Raw genomic sequence first — 27,507 nt, forward strand, 5'->3', positions numbered from 1 at the left:
TCTTGGTGCAACACGTTTATTTCTGCAGGAAATATGAAAAAGACAGGTTAGATCGGGAACAGCATGCACACCAAAACTCTGAATGTTATTTTAGCATCAGCGACCGATCCTCAGCCCAGTCCCAAGCATTACACAGGTGAAGCTTTCACAGCAATAACACTCTTTAAAATAATAATAATAATAATAAATTGCCCCAGTATTATCAGCAAATTTCACCATAGTTTTCTTATTATCGGCGCTCCATCATTACCCAGCTCAAAGTTTAAACGGGGCAGTATTTTTATGTATCTTTTAAACTGACAATAAACACTCAGGGCTACACATACGATAAGGTTATAGCTAATGGGATTCTATGGGAGGAAAACGCTTAACGCGTAATTAAATGCGTTGCGTTCATATTCTGGGCTCATCTGATTTTTAGTACATAGTATTGAAAGAGGGATTCTGAAATCATCTGCCGCTTCAATATACCTGTAAGATAAGCGGATTAAAAAGGAGAACTATAATGTATGGTGGAATAGCACTTCTGAGAGTACTTCGACTCGGCGCAGTAAAAAGTCCCGGCTGAAAAATCTCCCCCTCCCAACTATTGACAGAAATGAGAGTGGGAACTAATAGATTTTAGTATTCAATCTATTATATAATACAACTCTCATAATAATTAACCTAATTATGTTAATCTATAAATTAACCATGGTTTTACTAGAAATAAATACAAAATGGTATTTGTAGTAGGCTTAAATGGTGGTAAAATAGATGGTAATCAATCTACGAGAAAACAAAAACACATACATTTTTACTACAATAAACCCATGGGTACTTTTCGTATGGGTGTTTTTATATAAACGTCATCCTGCAAGCTTTTTAAACTCATGATGACCACATTTACTACACTGTAAAAAAATATTGTTGGTTTAACTTAAAAAAGTAAGTAACCTGTTGCCTTAAAATTTTGAGTTTATTGAAATTAAAAATTTGAGTTGATACAATGAAGGAAATTAGTTTAATAAATAGAAACTCAAAATATTATTGTATCTGAACCACATAAAAATGTGATAAATCATGAAAATAGCACTATTTGGCATTTTTCACTGCTTCATCAGAAATAAAACGCACACAATTAACCAATATGCTTACAAAATCTTTTAATAATATTTTAACAAAGGTTGTCGAATCTCGTATTAACTCAATTTTAAGGCAACCAGGTAACTTTTTTTCTAAATAATTTTTACAGTGTAGAATATATCATTCTATTGCTATTATATGGTCAATTTTGACTAGTTGTAGAATTTATAACAGATAATCAGTTAAGGGAATAGATTTTCCACTAAATATGTAGGCTACATTTCACCTGTGGCATGGTGTAGGCTATAGTTTCTAACTGTGCTGCTATAGATGAAAGAAAAAAGTTAACATTGGCCTGCACAGTAATGAAGAGCCATTAATGGTCTTGCTTTGTAAATAAACGCTTACTGTAACAAATACTAGTTAAACAATTACAGGAACTATATGTTAGTTTTAAGGCTGAGTACAAGTTAGAAAGAGCTTTAAAATATGGACCTTCTTGAATTATTGACTAAACAATCTCCCCATAACCATACTGCATGTCTGAATTGACCACCGTGGCAAGAATAAAAGCTTTTAAAGACGCTTAGCTTGTGTTTATCAATTCAGCCTCACCATGATAGTTCATGTTTATTTTTTTAAAAACAGCAAGAATGTCTTTTCAATTTGTTCACATTACATAATTTATATTCATACTCAAGCACATTTAATGAAAATAATTGAACTCCTCTAAGAAATAAAACCTATCACTTCATGAATCACATTTTACAGCAACACTAGTTTCATGAACTATACTGACCCTGGCAAAATGTCCTTTGACAAATGATCAAACTTAGATCAATGAAACAAGCTTTTGTTTAATCTGAATGTCTACTTTGTTATTTGTGTTTGATCGATCTAAACATGAACCTTTGCTCATTTAGGCAACTTTAGGCAAAACATTTTCGTTTTTTTCTTATGATACCTTAGACTAGATAAATAAGCGAAACTCTCCCCACAGTTTGAGCACTGGTATGGTTTTTCTCCGGTGTGAATTCTCTGGTGTTGATTTAATGTGCTTGATGAAGTGTAGCTCTTCCCACAGTCAAAGCACACATAGGGTCTCACACCAGTATGAATACGCTCATGCAGTTTTAAAGAGGTCAGTCGTGAAAAACTCTTTCCACAAAAAGAACAAACGTGAGGCTTCACACCAGTATGAATTTTAAGGTGTTTTGTTAAGTATGATGCCGCAATAAATGTTTTCTCACACTGATCACAGCTGAACGGTCTTACTCCAGAGTGACGGCGCAGATGATTTATGAGAGAGTTTTTCTGACTGAAACTCTTTCCACACTGAGAGCATGTGAATGGTTTTTCTCCAGTGTGAATCCTCATGTGATCATTTAGGTATTGTTTGCAAATGAAACTCTTTCCACACTGAGTACATGTGAACGGTTTCTCTCCAGTGTGAATCATCATGTGCGCATTTAGGTGTACTTTCTGAGTTAAACTCTTTCCACACTCAGAGCAGGTGAAGGATCTTTTGACTCCAGTTTTTCCATCTTCATTTGTGAAATGATGAGGTTTTTGCTGCTTGTCTTCATCCACTTCCACCGAGTCTAAAATCAACACATTACATTCCCATTATTCAACAAAAATAAATATGGTTCAATCTCAAATTAGCACAAATCCAGTCAAATTAACTCGAGATTAGTGTTGTCACGATACTAAAATTACAACTGATACCGGACTAAAACACCTCTGAAGGGGGGATTTTGAAATCCACTGCCGCTTCAATATACCTGTATATATTCATATCCTAATTAACTTCATAATCAAAACCTTAATTAATATTTATCTTCCTATATTACCTATATTATTATAATGATTCTATCCAGTTATGATTTTGTTTTAGTTCCTTGTTTTCTAAAGTGTGTATTTGGTCTCTGAGGAGTGACTGAGGGTCTGGCCTAGAGATGTGTGATGTGTCACTAAACACTGGCAACAAGGTCGTGTGTTTGGATTTGAGGTATCACACACCCCTAACATGTCAGGAGTGCAGTAACAGCGTTTGCTCACTTAGCCCGGCTTCCAGATATGAAATATGGATTTGTCTTTCATTTAATTTATTATGTTTTATTCCTTTTATATTTCCTTTTACTGAAACACTAAAGACTCAAGATGAATATCGCCTGTACTATTGTGTGTCCCTCTCACTGAAAGAAAGCACATGTTATCAGTATGTTTTGGTAAAAACTGGTTAGAACTGGAGCTTAATCAGCTCCAACCTTGGAGAGACTGTGTATCTGTGTATGTGCGCAAAATTCTGCTACAGATCAGAATGGTGTTCAATGGGCACCCTAAGAGATGGGTGGACTTGTTGTTCTGGGCAAGCTGGCGCCTGCTCCAGATCTGGAAGGTCACTACGGGCCTAATTCTGGGTGAAAGCATCAACAAGTGACACGTCAGTGGAAACGTGCATCAGATTAACTGACTCGAGTGGAAATTTACCATGACTGTGCATTGTCTCTGAGCCAATCAGAATCATCCACATTGCAGTAATGACGTGGATAAGACCTTGAAAACGGTATAACTGTTGGGACAATTGTATGTACGATAGGGCGAGGCAACGAGACGGTGAGAGAGGGAGCGCGGCCTACGAACTCCTTGTGAGACTTGAAGCTGGCTTCTGCTTTTGAAACTGCAAACTATTCTTAAGTAAATTTTTCTTTTATTTAATTGGAATCCTGACTCTGTCTTCATTTCTTCACTACTGGTCCTGGGTCATAAGCTGTTAACCCCTAACACCTCAATACAGTAACGTATAATCACGATACATAACTCCATAATATGACAGAACTTACTATGTTTGTTTTTTTAAACCAAAAAATTAAATAAATTCCCTCCTCTTATTGCAATAATAATTACATGAACATCCTTACAGAGATGTTTGCAACAATCGCATTATTATCAGTCATGTTAACATTCATTAAAGGGGGGGGGGGGATGCTGTTTCATGCATACTGAGCTCTTTACACTGTTAAAGACGTGGATTCCCATCCTAAACATAGACAAAGTTTCAAAAACTAATGTTGGACATTTGATGGAGTATTTCTGTGTTAAAAATACTCCTTCCGGTTTCTCACAAGTTTCGGAGAGTTTTTTTCGAGTATGGGTCGGCTTGACGTTAATAAGAGCGGAAGGGCCTTGTATGGGCCGTACGGGCTCTTCTCCCGGTAGGGTGCGCGCGCGTGCGTGACTAGAGCGAGAGAGGAAATGCACGCCCATAAACACTCGCTCAGGTGCAGATCCAGTCGTCAGTGAACACTTATGTCGTGCCGCGCTCCACTTTATTCCTATGAGTGACGTCGAGCGACTTCAACGCTTCAGCACAGCATTCCGGGAAGGCAGCGCTGCATTTGAACCGATTTGAACACAGAAATGACGGGAAGCTTCACAACATCGCTTCAGTCGCGTCTCAAAGTGGATTTCCACCGTTCACTGCTGTCACAGGACTTCACCAAATCATACCAAAGAAGTGTGTTTTTGACGGAGCGGTCTCAGCGATAAAGGTTCGGTCCTGCTTTGGAAGCAGCCGGTGAGTAAAACTGCTTCAGATGTCTGTGCTGTCGGCTATCGTCGCGTGAGTAAACATCAGTAAACGACACGATCGCGTGCTTCGTCATTCAAATGCGCTAACGTTACTCCATTGCTGTTCTCTGTATAACGTTACACTAGTCTGACGTGCAAAACCGTTTTGCTTGCTACTGCTAAGGTTTAGTCGCATACAATAGTCCATAAACCGAATCATGACCTCATAAACTGCGAGTAAACACACACAAATGTTGACAGGCCACTAAATACAGTCCATACCACAGAGACGGACGTCCTGCTGTTGCTGTTTCTCCTGTTCAATTTATTTCTGCCTCAGATTTTATTCTGGATCATATCTATTAGCTGAGATAGCCATGAGTTCCTCCACGCTTGAGGACGTCACTGCTTTGCGCTCGTCATTCTTTAGCTCCGCCCACTCGATACGCCTCCAGGCGCTCGTTTTTTTCCGGAAAGACTCGGTGCAGCCTATATTTCTTTTACAAATATAATAAAACTAAAGACTTTTCGGAGATATGAAGGATGCAATACTACTCTATAGGTACTCAAGATTGGCAAGAGATTGACTGAAACTGAGTGTTTCACCCCCCCTTAAATTTCATTGTTCTAAACAGGTTGGATGACCAAAATCTTATTTCATGAAAGGAGTAATTAATTATTATTTTTTTAAATGTGACTGTATAATTACAGGACATCAATTAAAGTTTAATTGTAGCTTTGTTTTTAAATTAAGCAAAAATGCTATTTACAAAAAATAGGAGAAAGCAGTGCTTTATTTTATAGCTACAGTATATATTTAACAGTAGCATTCAGAGTCTTCACTTTATAAATTAACTATACACCGATTCTTAATAAATATATTAAAGTTATTCAGTCAAACATGGTGATTTTCTATTTTTTAACCCACATGTAATCATATTATGAATCTCCAGATGCGTTCAAGAACTTGAGAGTGTCTTGCTGGAAGAGTGAAGTAACATTTCACAGCAAGAACTGTTTAAAGCAGCCGGTGGAAGCGTCCTGTTCCAGGATCATTATTACATTCCTGTTCGTCAAATGTCTGGGAAATTTGTTCTGTCTGTCTCAGTTGTTGAATCTTTTCAAAAAGTAGTTGAAAGTTGGGGGACGTTTCTTTTTTGTTGTGGCTGAGTTTAGGATCTAATTTTAGATGTTGTAGATGTAAAGAGAAAGAAGGAAAACACCAACCTATTTGTTCCTCTGTCTCTTCATCTTTTATTCTGCAGGGTTCTTCCTTAATCTCCATCTTTACAATAGTATGTCTGTAGTTTCTCCTGGAGTAATTCCTCCTGCTTGCTTCTTCTTCTCCTGTGGGAAGATGGGAATATTCCCAGCATTTAAACTCTCATGAACGGCTGTGGGAGCGGCTTCACTGACTGAAGGTGTGAATTGTGGTCGCTGTTGCTCATTTAGCAGATGATCATCACACTTACAATCACTCTCAATTATCCAGCTTTATGTGTTTTGCATAAAGACTCATTTAAAACCAATTTCATAATATAAGTTTCAAACTAAATAGTTTTAAAATTATATTTATTGATTGATTTGTGGGAGTTGTATGCTAGAACATAAGCACTCTTGAACTCAAAATGTCTTTGTTATATGGTATGTCTGGAATGATGTATTCTCCAGTATTGTGTTACAGCTTGTGTTTACCATGTTTTATTTATTTATTGCATAAAATTCACATAACACAATTCACAACCTTTACAAATCTTTATTTTGCCAATGAATGCACTTACAGATAAATACAAAATGGTATTTGTAGTAAAATTGTGGTTAAACAAATGGTAATCAATCTTTGAAAAATGTACATGGTTAGCATACTAACCATACCACTGTATATAACCATACAATATGTAGCATACATATTAAAACCAAGGCTAATTTTTGTAAGGTTGTTTACTAGTAGGCTAAAATGTAAATTCAACAGGTATGAAATATGATCAGTAAAATAAAAAATAATTTGCCTATAATCTGTCGGATGTCTCCAGCAGAACTTCCAGATTTCACCTAAATTCGGCCAGACAGAGTTGGACTTTTTCAGTCCACGCTCCGATTAATCTCCCAGAAACCTTTTGTCTTCCAGAAAACGTCTTAACAACAATACATTACCACAGAGCCTTCCCAACAGAAATAAATAAAATTGTAACCAAAAATAAAAACCAAGACGATAAAGTTATAAAAGGAATTATAAGAGTAAAATGATGATACATATGGGAGAGCGGGGCACAACCTAACTCTTTTTGACTTTCTCAATTGGTGTAAATCCACTTGGGGTTAAGAAGGGGTTAACTAGGGGTTAAGCCGACCGTTAAAGGTCAACTGAAATCAAAAATTTAAGTTTTTTAGCTTTTAGTATGACTGTGTTAGCCTTAAAGTTATGAATAAGCTGCTATGTTCCAAAACTATGACAAAATTTGCATTTAGGAGATCTAAGCATCCAAAATTTACAGTCTCCCACTTCAGCTAAAACGAATCTCAGATTTTGGTGACATCATCGCAGACTTCACTTTCTCGTCAAATCTTCTGTCCAATCAGAATGCGCTCTAGAATCTAAAGCCCGCCCCCTACACTGCTGAAGCTGAAATCGGTCATGAGTTGTTAACACACATTTCTACATGGTGAAAGGCACATAGCACACTATATATGTGATAGGAAACGATTCAGTGTAAATGTGCTTTCATTTGAGGCGAATAAAGTCTGTTTTCACGTTAGTTTCACACAACGCAGCAGCGCACACACACCAACGGCTCTGAAAATTCACTCTTCAGACGTTTTACAACAAGTGTTGCTTTGCAACATCAGGAGAAAACACGAAGACGAAGATATTCGAGACAGTGTCCAGCTCGTGTCCCACATTCATCTTAAAGCGCAGACCGGCATGATGCATCTTTGCGGGGCAATAGGATATAAAACAAATATTTTTTAAACGAATATTTAATTTTTCTTATATTCTTAAGATTACCATTATTTACTTATAATCATTTAAATGTTTTACAGGCTGTAGGCTATGCCTATGTGTTGTTTCACTGACGGAAAATAAACACGCATGCTTATGAAATGGATGTTGGCGCGTTTATTATTGTAAAATGTAGGCTATATATATCTGGAATACAGTACAGTATTTAAAATAGTATATATGCATTAGTTATACTCTCAATTTAATTTACAGAGCAAACTATAGAAACAGATGAATGTGTGTCACACTCACAACAAGACGCGCAAGAGGGGCGCCACGCCTGGTGCACGTCTTTTTTTCTTTTTTTCATATCACGGATTTAAAAGCAGTTTAGCGCTGAACCGCGGGAATTTCTTGCTTTTAAAACCGCGGTTTAAAAAATCCATACTGTCCCAGCCCTAATTGCAGCGCTCCCTTGGTGCTTGCCTGTTTCCCAATTATAGACTGTAAAAAATGTGCATATTATTAATCCTAAATGGTATTGTCCAATTAGGGCAGATTGCACATTGAGATGCAGGGCTTATCTTTTCATGTTTTGCAGTGTGCGTGCGTGTGTGTGTGTGTGTGTGTGTGTGTGTTTGTGTCTGTGTGTGTGTGTGTGTTCACCACTGCTCCTAATATGTGTACACTAACTCCAACTATCTATTTCACGTCGCTTTTTCCTTCTCCAAACCTATTCTGTTCACAGCTAATCAGAGGATACTGTGTGGCCTTTACTGCAATTTGAAGATTTGTGTAAAATCACTGTTTGCTTTTCAAACTCAGAGAGGTTGATGATAATATAATAATATAATATTGGGCTTGTTTTAGGCATTTTTTTGAAGTTGCGGTTGCTTATTGTCTTGTTGACGTCGATAAGGCCTTCACAGGGGAGAGTCTGCAGACACTTTAGGGATGTGTCTGTCAGACCATGAGACGTTTTTAGTTAAAATTATTTTGTTTCTACAGATTAGAGATGTTGAATATAAAGGACAACGCCTTGATTTATTGTAAAATAAAGTAAATTTATTAATTAGGTAAGGTCTATTGTTTTGATTTGTATTTCTTGAGAGCTGTGAGGCGCTCAAAAGGGTTCAGGTTGAGTACGAGTAGAAATGGGTGACCTTGAAAAGACATATCTGTCTCTGTCAAAACTCTACCCTTTAAAATACTAACTTAAACTTAATTCTAACGTTTAATGACTGAACTAAAACTAATTAAAACTTAAACCCTGTAAACTTAAAGCTGTTAAAAATACTTCAAACTTTCAGGTCTAGCTTACTCAAGCCAACTACAATCTCATCCAGGTCTCTCTCATATTATGTTACAAAGTGATAAGTGGACATCATTGAGTGGAGAAAAATTGAGCCCTGCTTACATTACATATGATTTATCATTAAAAACTTTGTTTATCAGGTTTAATTTGTTCACTACATAAAATGAAAACACAACTTATAATCATCGCAAATTATAACGTGGGGAAAACCAGTCAGTTCACAGTTCTCGAGCGTAACGTAACTGTTAATGAACATTAGTCGATTCATTTCTGAGTGATTCACTAAATGGACCGACTCGTTTGGATTTATATTTCTCCTAATGAATGATAAATGAATGTACTCACAGTGTGAAATCATCAGATTTAGAGCAGAATTAACAGCTGTGTTCCACTTCTCATGTTTATGTTCCTACTTCCTCCTTCCCTCGCTCACTTCTCTTCTTCTCTAGACTCGGATGCGTTGCCTCGGTCGCTCGAGCGCCTCCACTGGCGGAAAACAGGCAATGCGATGCCTGCAAATAGATGGCAGGATATCGAGCTCAGGGGTTTTCAAACTGGGGTCCGGTGTCATGAAAAATCCTGTCCCCCTGTGAAATCGTATCCGCAAGGACCCCAAGAGCGATTCTATTGGCTGAAAGAAATTTTAAAAGGTAATCTGTTCAGAGCCTGATTACAATTCTTACACAATCGCGTTTTGATTTTTGCTGTTTAAATTGTGTTAAAATAGTCTTTAATGTCTTACAAAGCATATGTTTCATATATTAGTAGTATATAACTAAAGCTATAAGTGCTTATATAAGTATATAATTCAGAACATGTTTTTGCTCCCATTATAGCAATCAATTAAATATTTTAAATAAATGTTTTGCGTGTGTACTTATTATGGCAATGAATGTATAGTTTATTAGTTTATTATTTAGTTATTTTCAAACAATTAATTGTCCAGAACCACGTATAACAACTTTTGATCAGGCATTTAAAACCGCTACCAGCGGACATGATTTCACAGGGGGACAGGATTTGTCATGACACCGGGGACCCCCAGGGGTCCTCCAGAAGGTTATAAGGGGTCCCCAGAAAATTTCAGAGAATAAAAAGACTGAATAATGGATAAAGTCTACTCTAACTGTTTCATTTCTAAATGTTTCTCTCGTTTCTTGCCATATACATACTTTCCAGAATTGTATACGTTTGCTTTGCGTTTTTCTAGTGAGTTTTCTCGCTAAAGTCCCCTTTTTCTCGCTCACTGGGGTTGTAAGGCAAGAATGTAAACTGCTTACATACATTTATTGAGAAAGTTGCTTATACAACATTTTTATTTGAAAATGTTCTTCATACATCCAACATTAAGTATAGCCAGTTTAAGTTGGAAAACAATATGTTGTATTTATAAATGTCACACTTACTATATTTATCTAACAGTTCAAATATTTTTTTCTTAGATAAAAATAGATGGATTTTAGGAAGGGGGTCCCTCATAAAGGTTCATCATATTTAGGGGTCCTTAGCATCATTTAGTTTGAAAACCCCTGATCTCGCTGATCTTGAAAGGTTAGGAATAGCAATAGTATTTAAACAAAACAAAAAAACAAGATTGATTATTTATCCGTTTAATATGACACTCTTTGAACTTTTTTTGTTGCTTTAAATTCTTTTTAATCTTAATTTGGAAAATGATGAGGTTTTTGAATCAGATGCTGCTTGTCTTTATTCACTTCCATTGGGTCTCGAATCATTACATTCCCATAATTCAATTAAAAAGGGGCAAATCAAAAACAAACCAAAAGATCCAACTGTCAGACTGTTAGTCTTTATCTTCTCAAAAGTGGTGTTATTATCAGAAATGAGCTCTATATTTCCAGCACTGTTAACCGATCAATTCATTAATCCAGTTCGGAGAGAATCTGAAAGAATTTTGATGAATGATGATCCCTGTAATCAGACATCGATTCAACGTGTGAATGTGAGCAAAATGGAGAAAAGTCATGGTTTGCAAATCAGAGGTAGGCCTAAAGAGATGAAACCAAAACTACAGTATTTACTCGTGTCACTTTCATAAGAAGGGGTGCTCTTTCTTGGTGCAACACGTTTATTTCTGCAGGAAATATGAAAGACAGGTTAGATCGGGAACAGCATGCACACCAAAACTCTGAATGTTATTTTAGCATCAGCGACCGATCCTCAGCCCAGTCCTAAGCATTACACAGGTGAAGCTTTCACAGCAATAACACTCTTTAAAATAATAATAATAATAATAATAAATTGCCCCAGTATTATCAGCAAATGTCACCATAGTTTTCTTATTATCAGAGCTCCATCATTACCCAGCTCAAAGTTTAAACGGGGCAGTATTTTTATGTATCTTTTAACATACGATAAGGTTATAGCTAATGGGATTCAATGGAGGAAAACGCTTAACGCGTAATTAAATGCGTTGCGTTCATATTCTGGGCTCATCTGATTTTTAGTAGAGGGATTCTGAAATCATCTGCCGCTTCAATATACCTGTGTGTGTATATAATATATTTAAGCGGATTAAAAAAAGAGAACTATAATGTATGGTGGAATAGCACTTCTGAGAGTACTTCGACTCGGCGCAGTAAAAAGTCCCGGCTGAAAAATCCTCACTCACATCTCCCCCTCCCAACTAAATGGACTGCATTTATATAGAGCTTTTATCCAAAGCGCTTTACATTTTTGCCTCACATTCACCCATTCATACACCGACGGCGATGTCAGCCATGTAAGGCGCCATCCAGCTCGTCGGGAGCAGCTGGGGTTAGGTGTCTTGCTCATGGACACTTCGACACTTGGTCAGGTGGAACCGGGGATTGAACCACCAACCTTTCAGTTTGTAGACAACCTTCATGAACCACTGAGCCACTGCCGCCCCTATTGACAGAAATGAGAGTCCGAACTAATAGATTTTAGTATTCAATCTATTATATAATACAACTCTCATAATAATTAACCTAATTATGTTAATCTATAAATTAACCATGGTTTTACTAGAAATAAATAAAAAATGGTATTTGTAGTAGGCTTAAATGGTGGTAAAATAGATGGTAATCGATCTATGAGAAAACAAAAACACATACATTTTTACTACAATAAACCCATGGGTACTTTTCGTTTGGGTGTTTTTATATAAACGTCATCCTGCAAGCTTTTTAAACTCATGAGGACCACATTTACTACACTGTAAAAAAATATTGTTGGTTTAACTTAAAAAAGTAAGTAACCTGTTGCCTTAAAATTTTGAGTTTATTGAAATAAAAAATTTGAGTTGATACAATGAAGGAAATTAGTTTAATAAATAGAAACTCAAAATATTATTGTATCTGAACCACATAAAAATGTGATAAATCATGAAAATAGCACTATTTGGCATTTTTCACTGCTTCATCAGAAATAAAACACACACAATTAACCAATATGCTTACAAAATATTTTAATAATATTTTAATAAAGGTTGTCGAATCTCGTATTAACTCAAAATGTTAAGGCAACCAGGTAACTTTTTTTCTAAATATTTTTTACAGTGTAGAATATATCATTCTATTGCTATTATATGGTCAATTTTGACTAGTTGTAGAATTTATAACAGATAATCAGTTAAGGGAATAGATTTTCCACTAAATATGTAGGCTACATTTCACCTGTGGCATGGTGTAGGCTATAGTTCCCTTTCGAGAGAGGTTCCTCGTATTACGTATGGGAAAAACTCCTTTTCTCGAGAATGTGAAGCAAAACTTTTAATAAAGGTATCTATGTAAAGCGCAGTGAGCTGCACGGCCATAGCCCAGCGCGAGGAGCGCTCTGATTGGCCGGGCTGCGGCAACTGCAGGAACCTATGGTGAGGCGGCTGAGAGGAACGAACCAATGGGGGGCGTTCCAGAAGCCCGCCGAAAAAGGTGCTTATATTTGCATACAGGAGGCTATATAAGACCCTAATTCGCCATAGGTGTCAGATTTTATCTCCTTCAGCGATACCTTCGCTGGTCTCCGGAAGAAGCACCGCCGTTGAAAAGGCACCAGCGGAACCTGCAGCTGAGGACGACGGACTCCCTCTCCGCCTTCTCTGCCGTTCCAGCTACGCCATCCGGCGTTATATATCCTTTAAACTGTGTCTATGTTGAGTGTTATATGTGTTTGTGTGTGTGTTGCCGCTGCAACGCCACTTCTAGAGCTTACAGGCTTGTTCTACTCGAGGACTCTCTCGTTCCGCCGCGTCGTTTAGCGCCGCGGAAAGACAGAGCTCTTCTCACTCTCCCTCTGCTCTCGTCCCGTCGTGCTGAATAGCGCCGCGGAAAGAGAGAATGTTAGAGGACATGAGCACACTCAAGCCGAAGCTCTATTCACTCTGCCGCCGCCGCGGCTCTTCTTCCGCCGCTGCTACAGAGTTGTTCTCACTCTTCTCTCATTCCGTCGCGCTACAGCCGCGGACAGAGAATACTAGAGTGAATAGGCGAACTCGAGCCTAAGCTCTCGTCACTATACCGTCGCGCTGAGGAGGCGCCGCGGACAGACGGAGTTTTTCCTCGCTCTTCCTGTTCTCTAGTTCAGTCGCGATATCGCCGCGGACAGAGAATACTAGAGTGAATAAACTAACTCGAGCCGAAGCTCTCGCCGTGCTGGAAGCGCCGCGGACAGAGTTTTTCCTCACGCTTCCAATTCTCGTTCTGTTGCTCTATCGCCGCGGACAGAGAATACTAGTGTGAATAAACAAACTCGAGCCGAAGCTCTCGCCGTGCTAGAAGCGCCGCGGACAGAGTTTTTCCTCACGCTTCCAATTCTCTCGTCCTGTCGCTCTATCGCCGCGGACAGAGAATACTAGAGTGAATAAACAAACTCGAGCCGAAGCTCTCGCCGTGCTAGAAGCGCCGCGGACAGAGTTTTACCTCACGCTTCCAATTCTCTCGTCCTGTCGCTCTATCGCCGCGGACAGAGAATACTAGAGTGAATAAACTAACTCGAGCCGAAGCTCTCGCCGTGCTAGAAGCGCCGCGGACAGAGTTTTTCCTCACGCTTCCAATTCTCGTTCTGTCGCTCTATCGCCGCGGACAGAGAATACTAGAGTGAATAAACAAACTCGAGCCGAAGCTCTCGCCGTGCTAGAAGCGCCGCGGACAGAGTTTTTCCTCACGCTTCCAATTCTCGTTCTGTCGCTCTATCGCCGCGGACAGAGAATACTAGAGTGAATAAACAAACTCGAGCCGAAGCTCTCGCCGTGCTAGAAGCGCCGCGGACAGAGTTTTACCTCACGCTTCCAATTCTCTCGTCCTGTCGCTCTATCGCCGCGGACAGAGAATACTAGAGTGAATAAACTAACTCGAGCCGAAGCTCTCGCCGTGCTAGAAGCGCCGCGGACAGAGTTTTTCCTCACGCTTCCAATTCTCGTTCAGTCGCGCTGTCGCCGCGGACAGAGAATACTAGAGTGAATAAACTAACTCGAGCCGAAGCTCTCGCCGTGCTCATTCTACCGCCGCCGTGCTGAAGCGCTGCGGACAGAGAATACTAGAGTAAGTTAGACGAGCGAGCTCGGGCTGTTGGGTATGTCAAGAACAATGTCGCTGCAGCGCGCGCTTACTGCCAAGGAAGTTGTAATGGCTGCCCTGTCATGATAGCGCGCGCCCCTTCCACAGCGCGTTGCTGACTAGAGCGCGGCTTACGTCATAGCACGCGCTCACTGTCAGAGCATAAGGGCGTCGGAAAATGGCGGCCAAGCTAAGCCCTTTTTTCACTCTATCACTTCCAGTCCCCTTTATTCAGGCGGCTGGAAAGGTTTTTACACTGTAGACAAAGTGTCCACTACACAGTGTGCACCCCTACATAAGCACTGTTAATTCAGCCTCACAAAATCACAAATAAATCCCACCGCGGCCGGATTACACCATATAAAGTCAACTAGCCTTATTGCAGTCAACTAGCCTGTGGTCAAACACGCTTGTCTGCATGCGTGCTTTCAGTCTAGACTAGAGCATAACGGCATTGTGGAATGGCTCACATACCACCCGCACTTCCTTACATTCTCCCAGTTCCCTTAAGTTAAGTGACTGGAGATGAAATATTGCAGTCAACTAGCCTGTGTTAAACACGCTCGTCTGCACACTAATGCTGTGTGCGTTTATCCCTGTGGATTTGCTCACTGGTTTGCACCGTGGGTATTCTACGTAGGTTGTGCGCCACTGCACATTGTTTACACTACACACAAAAGAGCTTTCTATGTAGGAAATGTGCCCACTTTACAGTCTGCACTCCTGCACCCAAGCACTTTTCACAAAGTTCACTCTCGCACACACAATATAAATGTGAGGCTTGCGCCCACTGCAAAGCCTGCACCGCCAAAACTAACACTATCCCCACAGTGTTACAAGCAGTGTTACAGCACAAGCAACCCGGCTAACAGGCCCCTATTACTAAGCGGCCAGCCCCCGAATCTAATTCAACCCCTGGCTTTACGAGCCCAGGCCTGGCAGGCCATTCCTGGTATATAATATTGGGTGTTGAACATATAAAACGAGGTTCTCGCTACAGTTTTGCTCGCAGACCCCGCGGTTCAAGCCGTGGTCGAGCCCTCTGTAAGAAGCAGTGTCAGTCACGTGCTTCTCGCTGAGGCATTGAGACTGTTAAAGGAGAGAGCGGCGGAAACAGTACACCCGACGCTAGCGAGTCAGGTTTTTACTGTCGCTAATTCCTCATGCCGAAAATGGGTGGCGGTCTCAGGCCCATTTTCCAGGCATCTGAACAAAGCACTTATGACACGCTCGTTTCAAGGTGCTGACGGTGAAACAAATCCTCGCGCACACTCGCCCCGGGGATTGGGTTTTCTCAATAGATCTGAAAAACGCATACTTCACGTTACGATAACCCCCCACCCCCACTACAGGCCATTCTTGAGATTCGCCTTCGAGGGGCAGGCTTATCAGTACAGTCATTGTCATAGACTCAAGACTTCCGGCATAAGAACCACCACGTCTTGATAATGTACATAAAATCGCTAGGGCAGCCGAGATCAGACTCTCTTCACTGCATGGCTAAGCATCTCCTTTTATGGGCAGAGCACAATCTGAGCTCCCTAAGGGCGGCTTACGTGCCAGGTATTCTGAATCAGGGTCCGGACATGTTATCCAGAGGACCCATGTCCCCAGGGGGATGGTCCCTTTACCCGCAAACAATTCAGCTCGCACAGCACACGCTGCCCAATATTTTTTCTGCAAACGCAGGGATGCCCTGGCCCATGTTGGCCCAGACTCCCTCTATATGTTCCCTCCGACCGCGATCCAGCTGCAGCCTGTGCTTTTTAATAGCCCCACTTTGGAAGAACCGCACATGGTTCTCCATACTGTTTCAGCTGTCAGACACAGCCCCATGCCTATTCTGCCAATGAAAGGGAAGGTCTGGCATCCCAATCCCGAGCTGTGGGCCCTCCACGTATGGCCCATCAACGGTATCCGGGAACCTCTCTGACAAGTTATGAACACTATTTCGGAAGCTAGAGCCCCTGCTATCTGGTAGCTCTGCTTTGAAGTGGTCAGTGGTTTTCTAACCAATGTGCTACGCGAAACATTGACGCACACTCATGCGAACTGGCGGAACCGCTCGCTTTCTCCAAGAGCTAATGGATGCGGGTCGTCCCCCCTCCATACTCGGGGTGTGTGTCTCCGCCATAGCAGCTAGCCACGCTCCGATCGCGGCACATTCACTAGGGAAAAGTGATCTTATTGTGTGTTTTCTTAAAGGGGCCAGGAGATTCAGCCCGCCTTGCCCCTACCTCGGTCCCTATTTGGGACCTCGCCATGGTTTTGGAGGCCGTGAAGGGTTCCCCCTCCTAACCACTCCAGAACACGAGCTTGAAGCACATATCACTCAAAACCGTTTTTCTGCTGGCTGTGGCCTCGGTTAACCGAGTGGGTGGCTTACCTGCACTCTCCGTGAGCCCTTCCTGTCTTGAGTTTGGGTCCAGCAACTTCAAGGTTGTGCTCAAACCGAGGCATGGTTTTATGCTGAAAGTGCTATCAACCCCTTCAGTATGCAGGTCTTTGCACTGCTTAACCCGCGTCTCAGAGAGAATAAGACGCAAACCTATTCTGCCCAGTCAGAGCATTGAGATTGTATCTAGAGCGCTCCGCCCCCTTCAGGCAGTCGGATCAGCTCTTCATTGCTTCGGTGGCCGCACTAAAGTTTGTGCTGTCATGAAACAGTCTCTCACACTGGATAGTGGATGCAGTCCCACTAGCATATAGGTCTAGGACCTAACCTGTCCTACAGGCATTTAAGCCCACTCCTCTAGAGGCATGGCCTCATCTTGGGCTTGGTCGTGTGACATTTCTTTGGAAGATATCTGTGCGGCGGCAGGCTGGGCCTCTCCGTCCACTTTTATCAGATTCTACAAGTTGGAGGTTCCAGCTCTACAAGCAGGGCTTCTCTCCATCTAGGCTCTATCTTGACCCTGGCAAACAGATTGCCTTACATTTTGGCCTGTACACATTAGTCCTTAAGCACTATTCATTCATCATAAGATCCGACTATGTCCGATCAGCTGTTCAAACGAACCGACTCTTCCGGTTCTTCATTCCCCTTATAAGCCGCCTCTGTCGGTGTCTCGGGTGTTTATAACATGTGCTTTGGGTATACTGGGTCAGTCAGCACACACGGCGCTTTACATTGTGTTCCCATACGTAATACGAGGAACCTCTCTCGAAAGGGAACGTACTCGGTTACTTTCGTAACCTCGGTTCCCTGAGAGAGAGGAACGAGTATTACGTTCCGTGCCGTGTTTATGCTTCTCAGGTATCGCTTCAGTCGATCTTAAAACCTGACACCTATGGCGAATTAGGGTCTTATATAGCCTCCTGTATGCAAATATAAGCACCTTTTTCGGCGGGCTTCTGGAACGCCCCCCATTGGTTCGTTCCTCTCAGCCGCCTCACCATAGGTTCCTGCAGTTGCCGCAGCCCGGCCAATCAGAGCGCTCCTCGCGCTGGGCTATGGCCGTGCAGCTCACTGCGCTTTACATAGATACCTTTATTAAAAGTTTTGCTTCACATTCTCGAGAAAAGGAGTTTTTCCCATACGTAATACTCGTTCCTCTCTCTCAGGGAACCGAGGTTACGAAAGTAACCGAGTACGTTTCTAACTGTGCTGCTATAGATGAAAGAAAAAAGTTACCATTAGTCTGCACAGTAATGAAGAGCCATTAATGGTCTTGCTTTGTAAATAAACGCTTACTGTAACAAATACTAGTTAAACAATTACAGGAACTATATGTTAGTTTTAAGGCTGAGTACAAGTTAGAAAGAGCTTTAAAATATGGACCTTCTTGAATTATTGACTAAACAATCTCCCCATAACCATACTGCATGTCTGAATTGACCACCGTGGCAAGAATAAAAGCTTTTAAAGACGCTTAGCTTGTGTTTATCAATTCAGCCTCACCATGATAGTTCATGTTTATTTTTTTAAAAACAGCCAGAATGTCTTTTCAATTTGTTCACATTACATAATTTATATTCATACTCAAGCACATTTAATGAAAATAACTGAACTCTTAAGAAACAAAACCTATCACTTATTGAATCACATTTTACAGCAACACTAGTTTCATGAACTATACTGACCCTGGCAAAATGTCCTTTGACAAATGATCAAACTTAGATCAATGAATCAAGCTTTTGTTTAATCTGAATGTCTACTTTGTTATTTGTGTTTGATCGATCTAAACATGAACCTTTGCTCATTTAGGCAACTTTAGGCAAAACATTTTCGTTTTTTTCTTATGATACTTTAGACTAGATGAATAAGCGAAACTCTCCCCACAGTTTGAGCACTGGTACGGTTTTTCTCCGGTGTGAATTCTCTGGTGTTGATTTAATGTGCTTGATGTAGTGAAGGTCTTTCCACAGTCAAAGCACACATAGGGTCTCACACCAGTATGAATACGCTCATGGTCTTTTAAAGAGTTCAGTCGTGAAAAACTCTTTCCACAAAAAGAACAAACGTGAGGCTTCACACCAGTATGAATTTTAAGGTGTTTTGTTAAGTATGATGCCGCAATAAATGTTTTCTCACACTGATCACAGCTGAACGGTCTTACTCCAGAGTGACGGCGCAGATGATTTATGAGAGAGTTTTTCTGACTGAAACTCTTTCCACACTGAGAGCATGTGAATGGTTTTTCTCCAGTGTGAATCCTCATGTGCACATTTAGGTGTACTTTCTGAGTTAAAATCTTTCCACACTCAGAGCAGGTGAAGGATCTTTTGACTCCAGTTTTTCGAGCTCTTTTTGGTGTGAAATTCTTTTCAGTCTTTGAATCAACTGTGTTTCCATCTTCATTTGTGAAATGATGAGGTTTTTGCTGCTTGTCTTCATCCACTTCCACAGAGTCTAAAATCAACATATTACATTCCCATTATTCAACAAAAATAAATATGGTTCAATCTCAAATTAGCACAAATCCAATCAAATTAACTCGAGATTAGTGTTGTCCCGATACTAAAATTACAACTGATACCGGACTAAAACACCTTAATACAGTAACGTATAATCATGATACATAACTCCATAACATGACAGAACTTACTATTTGTTTGTTTTTTTTAAACCAAAAAATTAAATAAATTCCCTCCTCTTATTGCAATAATAATTACATGAACATCCTTACAGAGATGTTTGCAACAATCGCATAATTATCAGTCATGTTAACATTCATTAGGGGGGTGAAATGCTGTTTCATGCATACTGAGCGTTTTACACTGTTAAAGACTTGGATTCCCATCCTAAACATAGACAAAGTTTCAAAAACTAATGTTGGACATTTGATGGAGTATTTCTGTGTCAAATATACTCCTTCCGGTTTCTCAAAAGTTTCGGAGAGTTTTTTTCGAGTATGGGTCGGCTTGACGTTAATAAGAGCGGAAGGTCCTTGTATGGGCCGTACGGGCTCTTCTCCCGGTAGGGTGCGCGCGCGCGTGACTAGAGCGAGAGAGGAAATGCACGCCCATAAACACTCGCTCAGCTGCAGATCCAGTCGTCCGTGAACACTTGACGTGCGCCGCGCTCCACTTTATTCCTATGAGTGACGTCGAGCGACTTCAACGCTTCAGCACAGCATTCTGGGAAGGCAGCGCTGCATTTGAACCGATTTGAACGCAGAAATGACGGGAAGCTTCAAGGCATCGCTTCAGTCGCGTCGCAAAGTGGATTTCCACGCTACTGCTGTCAGGACTTCACCAAATCATACCAAAGAAGTGTGTTTTTGACGGAGCGGTCCCAGCGATAAAGGTTCGGTCCTGCTTTGGAAGCAGCCGGTGAGTAAAACTGCTTCAAATGTCTGTGCTGTCGGCTATCGTCGCGTGAGTAAACATCAGTAAACGACACAAACGCGTGCTTCGTCATTCAAATGCGCTAACGGTTACTCCATTGCTGTTCTCTGTATAACGTTACACTAGTCTGACGTGCAAAACCGTTTTGCTTGCTACTGCTAAGGTTTAGTCGCACACAATAGTCCATAAACCGAATCATGTCCTCATAAACTGCGAGTAAACACACACAAATGTTGACAGGCCACTAAATACAGTCCATACCACAGAGACGGACGTCCTGCTGTTGCTGTTTCTCCTGTTCAATTTATTTCTGCCTCAGATTTTATTCCGGATCATTATCTGTATTAGCTGAGATAGCCATGAGTTCCTCCACGCTTGAGGACGTCACCGCTTTGCGCTCGTCATTCTTTAGCTCCGCCCACACGATACGCCTCCAGGCACTCGTTTTTTTCCGGAAAGACTCGGTGCAGCCTATATTTCTTTTATAAATATAATAAAACTAAAGACTTTTCGGAGATATAAAGGATGCAATACTACTCTATAGGTACTAAAGATTGGCATGAGATTGACTGACACTGAGTGTTTCACCCCCCCCCCCCCCCTTTAAATTTCATTATTCTAAACAGGTTGGATGACCAAAATCTTATTTCATGAAAGGAGTAATTAATTATTATTTTTTTAAATGTGACTGTATAATTACAGGACATCAATTAAAGTTTAATTGTAGCTTTGTTTTTAAATTAAGCAAAAATGCTATTTACAAAAAATAGGAGAAAGCAGTGCTTTATTTTATAGCTACAGTATATATTTAATAGTAGCATTCAGAGTCTTCACTTTATAAATTAACTATACACCGATTCTTAATAAATATATTAAAGTTCTCTTTCATCATCTCGTTTCGAGATCCACCTATGGGAAGGGCATCCGTACCTGACCTCTGCAGAAGCATCCAATTGCACCAAGTCTGACAAGACAGGCAGGAGCGCGCAGCCAATGCCCAGTAAGGCCCCACCCCTTACCAGCGGGCATATATGGGCTGCATACGCTACTGTACATCAGTTGACATTCGCTTCTCGCGATCTCTGCACTGACACAGTTCGGTTAGATTTGCGCTGCTCACTTATTGTCTGCAGGAGGAAATATCGCCAGATCAGCCTCCACCGGGCGTGACAGTTCTATTCTGCCACATTCTGTGTCTGCATTCGGAGCCGCTCGCGCTCTCGTCCGTCTTCCTGTTCCACGGCTGCCGCCACGGACCTTTCTGAGTTTTTCGCGGGTATGTCGCTCTCTCAGTCTTCTCCTTCTGTGTCTAGCCTATTACGGGCCTGCCCGGCCGCGTGTGGGTCTCTTATCGCCGCTAAGGATTTTCACCCTTTCTGTGTGGTCTGCTTGGGCCTCAAGCATGCAGAGGAGGCAATAGAGAACCCGGAGAACTGCAGTTACTGCCTGGTACTGCCTAAGAAACTCCTGCGACACCGCCTTAAAGTTGCCGCTACTCAGTGTGGCGAGCTCGACTTGTCGTACTCGGATATGGAACACGGTGACGATAGCGTGCAACCGGGGACCTCCCGGGGCGCGACGGCTCTTGTTTTGGCTGACCAGCCCAATCCTGAGTTCCCCGAAGAGGACATCTTCACGGGTAACCTTCCACTCGCCTACGATCTTGCCGGGTCCGGTGATTACGACGACGCGGGCCTTCTTGAAATTTCGGAGGACGAGGAGGCCATCCCGCCCTCTGTTATTCCCCAGGCTAGCGCCCCCACGGCCTTGCCTCAATCCATCCTCCTGGATGTGTGTGAGCGAGCGGCCGCTCGTCTCAACATTAAATGGCCGGCTCCACAGAGCGCCACCGACCAGGAGAGGGATATTTATGACGGTAAAGTGTTGGGAGCCCCCCCCGGCCCGAGGAAAGAACTCTTTCCCGTTCTTCCAGCGTGCGCTAAGCACATGAGGCACTACTGGAACGACCCGCTCGATCTTAAACACGGTCTCGCGGGGCTGGAGGTTAAAGATATGGCGGCTCGCGGCATGGGCGAACCGCCTGCCATTGAGCCCTCCATTGCCAGACACCTCAACCCAGTCCAGGGAGGGCTGCCCGCCCCCCCGAAGCCGGTCCTTCCTAACAGGATGGACCGTTTTTCTGCCTCGGTGCACCAGGCCGTTTATAAATCCTCGGCCTTGGCTGTTAGGACTCTGAATGTCTCCTCCCTCATTTCCGCTTACCAAGCGGAGATCCTGGACGATCTGGGCCAGAGGTTAGATAAGGGATCTTCTCCCTCTCCTGCACTGTGGAAGGAGATCATCACGGTTAACGACCTCGTTCTCCGTAATGCTCGTCAGGTCGTCCAAACCTGCGGGCGCTCTATGGCGCTTTCCGTGGTAGGAGAGCGCTCCCTCTGGCTCAACCTGTCTGGTCTCCCGGATAGCGAAAAGAAACGTATCGCAGGCACCCCGGTAGAGCCCAGCCGGGCTCTCTTTGGCCCCGCAGTTGCTATGATGCAACAACGATGTGACGACAAGAAGGAGCACGAGGCCTTCATATTGTATCTTCCCAGGAAGACGGTCCCACGCCAGGCGCCCCCTGTGCGTTTGCCTAACCCCCCGGTCCCGGGACGTAATTTTAATCAGGTCAAGGAAAAGGCTCGAAAGAAGTTTTCTGGGCTTTCTTCCTGCCCCAGAACCCCTGTCCAAAGGACGGAAGGTTCCTACTGTAGGGTGTCCCCCTCCCGTGGCTGCCCAGCCCATGTGTTTAGTGGACAATGTGTGTTCCCCCCTGTTCAAGGGGATTGTCGTGAGGAAAAGTTCAAAAGCAGTGTAACCACACCGCACATACTGTGTTCCCCTCACCCAAATAATAAAGGCTTCGGCCCCAGTGTTTCCCAGAAAACACAACACACACAGAAACACAAAAAACACAATAAATCTAACGAATCAAATGAATTCGTCACAGCGAGATACCCTCTCAATGTAGGGAAATACCCTTTCTCTCGTAATGGTGAACCTGCACGTGTCGTCCCTAGTTTCTCCACAAGAGGGCGCCATTGCATCACAAATAAGCCAGCTAGGCATGCTCGAAGCCAGCACGGCCCGGACGAGCATTCACACGAGCTGTGTGTCAGCCTGGCTTACTGTATTACGCATGATATTACAGGGCTATCGTCTGCAGATTGCTATGAAACATCCACGTTTCAGCAGCGTTCTCTTTTCTCACACAGAGGAAAGCACGGCCCACGTCCTGAAGGAGGAAATCTCCTCTCTTCTAAACAAAGGTGCGATTCAGGTGGTTCCCCACAATCTGATAAACCAGAGTTTCTTTTCCCGTTATTTCCTGGTCCCAAAGAAGGACGGTTCCCTCCGTCCTATTCTGGACCCCAGGGTGTTGAACAAACATTTGAGGAAATACAGATTCATAATGTTAACCCTTGGTTCGCTCGTCCGTGTCATGAAACGGAACGACTGGTTCACATCGGTCGATCTGAGAGATGCTTTTCTCCACATAAGCATTTATCCACCACACCGGAAGTTTCTTCGTTTCGCCTATCAAGGCATTTGTTACGAACTCACGGTGCTTCCGTTCGGGCAAAAATTAAGCCCCCGAACTTTCTGTTTGCGTGTGGAAGCGGGCTTCACTCCCCTAAGAATGTCTGGTCTACGGATCCTGACATACATATGCGATTGGCTCATCATAGCCGATTCGAGGGAAAAGGTGTTGCAGGACACCTCCCGTGTGCTCGCGCACACCCGATCTCTGGACTTCAGGGTGAATGTGAACAAGAGCAACTTTACACCCAGTCAGAGGGTGATCTTCCAGGGCATGGAGCTCAACTCAGTCTCCATGCGAGCGCGTCTCTCTCAAGAGCGCGTTCTCTCTCTGACGAACTGTCTGTCACAGTTCAGAGAGGGGGCGAGGGGGCGATATCGCACATGTCTCAGGCTACAGGGTCTTATGGCTTTAGCTATCCAGTTTTTGCCACTAGGACCCCTGAGGATGAGGGCGTTCATGAAATGGGTTTTGTCACTACATTTCAGCCCGTTACACGATCTTTGCCGCTCTGTAACAGTGACGCGCACCTGCGCTGCAGCTCTGCGCCACTGGAAGAGCGCGGACTTTTACGCACAGGGTACCCCTCTGGGGACTGTCATGTTGCGGAAAGTCGTGACGACGGACGCATCCCTAACAGGCTGGGGTGCCACCCAGGAGGGCAGAACTGTGAACAGTTTGCGGCCGAGCAAACTACGTTCAGAGCACATAGATTATTTAGAGCTTCTAACCAATTAGAAGGCTCTGAATCATTTTCTGCCTCGTCTGCAGGGACATCATGTGCTCGTACGCTGCGACGATACCACGACAGTGGCTATCAATCGTCAAGGCGGCGCGCGCTCGCCGAAGCTTCATGCCCTAGCTTACAAGCGTTTGGTATGGAGCGGGCGAGTTTTCCTGTCGTTACGCGCGACTCATGTTCCGGGAATTCTGAACAGAGGCGCGGATCTTCTATCGAGGGGGAACCCGCTCTTCGGAGATTGGCACCTCCACCCTCAGATAGTAGACATGATATGGATGAGACTACGGGCGCCCGTAGATCTGTTCGCCTCGCGCGAAAACAGCCATTGTCCTATGTTCTTCTCGCTAAAGGACTTGGACGCGCCCCGAGGTGGACACACTGGCCCACCCGTGGCCCAGAGTGCTGCTGTATGCCTTTCCTCCCCTGTGCCTGATAATTCTCACACTGGCCAGGGCGAGAGAGGGGTTTTTTTCTCTCATCCTGATAGCACCTAGGTGGCCCAAAGCGCCGTGGCTGGCAGAGATAATCCCTCTGTTGTATGCCCAGCCGTGGTGCCTCCCCCTCCGCATTGACCTATTGTCTTAAGCGAACGGGGAGATTTATCACCCACACCCGGACAGGGTAGCTCTCTGGGCTTGGCCCGTGAGAGGACGAACCTATGCACGTTAGGGCTTCCCCCGCGAGTGGTGGCTACTATACAGAATGCCAGGGCCGTTTCTACACGGTCCTTGTATGGCTGTAAGTGGCAGGTGTTCGATGAGTGGTGTGATGGGCGGGGTCTCACGTCATATCAGTGCTCATTCGCTGATATCTTGTGTTTCCTCCAAGACCTTATGGATAAGGGCAGGTCTTTTTCCACTATTAAGGTCTATCTGGCAGCTATCTCTGCTTGCCATGTGGGTTTTGAGGGCTCAACGGTTGGGCAGCATTCTCTAATCCGCAGATTTATGAAGGGCGCCCGTCGCTCCTTGCCAGTCATTAGGAGAACGATCCCTGAATGGGACCTCTCCATGGTGCTGGAAGCTCTGTCTCAATTCCCTTTTGAGCCTCTGGGGAATATTCCCCTTAAGTTGCTGTCCTTGAAAACAGCCTTGCTCTTGGCCTTGGCGTCAGCCAAACATGTCAGTGAGTTACATGCACTCTCGGTCCACCCCTCGTGCATCAATTTCTCTCTGGGTGGAGATAAGGTTTTCCTCAAGCCTAATCCAGCATTCATGCCGAAATGTTTCCCTGCGTTCACATCGGAGGTGTTGGAGCTATCCGCTTTTCACCCTCCGCCCTTTTCCTCCGCGGAGGATCAGAGGCTAAACTGTGTCTAGTCCGTGCGTTACAAACGTATGTGTCTAGGACCAGCGCGTTCCGGAAGAGTGACCAACTCTTCCTTTCATGGGCTCCTCCTCGCAAAGGGGATCCCCTGTCTAAACAACGCCTCTCACATTGGCTTGTGGACGCTATAATCTTGGCATATGAATCAAAGGGAGTGCAACCCCCAGGGAACATCAGAGCTCATTCCACGAGGGGCTTGGCAGCCTCTTGGGCTCTGTTCAGGGGAGTATCACTGCAGGATATCTGTTCTGCGGCCAGTTGGGCTTCTCCCCATACGTTTGTGCGTTACTACAGGCTGGATGTCACCAGAACCTCAGTAGCACATTCGGTCTTGGGGGTGGGGTCTTCCTAACCCTGCCTTCTTTATGTGTGACACACATATCCTATGTTTCATGTCCTGCTTCACACCGCAGTTACGCGGTTGCGTCGGTGTGGCGAGTTCATGATTATGAGACGCGTCGTGCACCGCCCCTCGGGGTGACCGTCTTTTTCTGGCTAACAGGACCTCACTGTGAGTGTATTGGGCAATCGGGGAGCTGTCCATGTCTCTCCCATAGGTGGATCTCGAAACGAGATGATGAAAGAGAACAATAGGTTACTATCGTAACCCCGGTTCTCTGAAACATCGAGTGGAGAGATCCACCAGCGTTGCCCCGCTTACCGCACGAGAAGCGAATATACTTACTGATGTACAGTAGCGTATGCAGCCCATATATGCCCGCTGGTAAGGGGTGGGGCCTTACTGGGCATTGGCTGCGCGCTCCTGCCTGTCTTGTCAGACTTGGTGCAATTGGATGCTTCTGCAGAGGTCAGGTACGGATGCCCTTCCCATAGGTGGATCTCTCCACTCGATGTTTCAGAGAACCGGGGTTACGATAGTAACCTATTGTTATTCAGTCAAACATGGTGATTTTCTATTTTTTAACCCACATGTAATCATATTATGAACCTCCAGATGTGTTCAAGAACTTGAGAGTGTCTTGCTGGAAGAGTGAAGTAACATTTCACAGCAAGAACTGTTTAAAGCAGCCGGTGGAAGCGTCCTGTTTTAGGATCATTATTACATTCCTGTTCGTCAAATGTCTGGGAAATTTGTTCTGTTCGTCTCAGTTGTTGAATCTTTTTAAAATTTATACATACATTTTTACAATTTGCTGGGAAAAAGTAGTTGAAAGTTGGGGGACGTTTCTTTTTTGTTGTGGCTGAGTTTAGGATCTAATTTTAGATGTTGTAGATGTAAAGAGAATGAAGGAAAACACCAACCTATTTGTTCCTCTGTCTGTTCATCTTTTACTCTGCAGGATTCTTCCTTAATCTCCATCTTTACAGTAGTATGTCTGTAGTTTCTCCTGGAGTAATTCCTCCTGCTTGCTTCTTCTTCTCCTGTGTGAAGATGGGAATATTCCCAGCATTTAAACTCTCATGAACGGCTGTGGGAGCGGCTTCACTGACTGAAGGTGTGAATTGTGGTCGCTGTTGCTCATTTAGCAGATGATCATCACACTTACAATCACTTGCAATTAACCAGCTTTATGTGTTTTGCATAAAGACTCATTTAAAACCAATTTCATAATATAAGTTTCAAACTAAATAGTTTTAAAATTATATTTATTGATTGATTTGTGGGAGTTGTATGCTAGAACATAAGCACTCTTGAACTCAAAATGTCTTTGTTAT

At 43.2% G+C, this 27,507-nt stretch overlaps 1 protein-coding gene across 1 annotated transcript; it reads right to left on the bottom strand.

The window, feature by feature from the left end:
• LOC137047053 (oocyte zinc finger protein XlCOF6-like) lies at window positions 1-27,214 on the bottom strand. Its single transcript, XM_067424592.1, has 5 exons — window positions 27,094-27,214; window positions 18,641-19,283; window positions 9,328-9,380; window positions 5,866-5,985; window positions 1-2,666 (listed from the first exon to the last, which is right to left on the bottom strand). Exons 1-5 carry the CDS (start codon window positions 27,149-27,151, stop codon window positions 1,981-1,983), a joined length of 1,560 nt encoding a protein of 519 aa, XP_067280693.1. The 5' UTR covers window positions 27,152-27,214; the 3' UTR covers window positions 1-1,980.
• Window positions 27,215-27,507: the final 293 nt, after the last annotated feature.

Source organism: Pseudorasbora parva, chromosome 18 (assembly GCF_024679245.1).
Source record: "Pseudorasbora parva isolate DD20220531a chromosome 18, ASM2467924v1, whole genome shotgun sequence".
NCBI classification, from domain to species: Eukaryota; Metazoa; Chordata; class Actinopteri; order Cypriniformes; family Gobionidae; genus Pseudorasbora; species Pseudorasbora parva.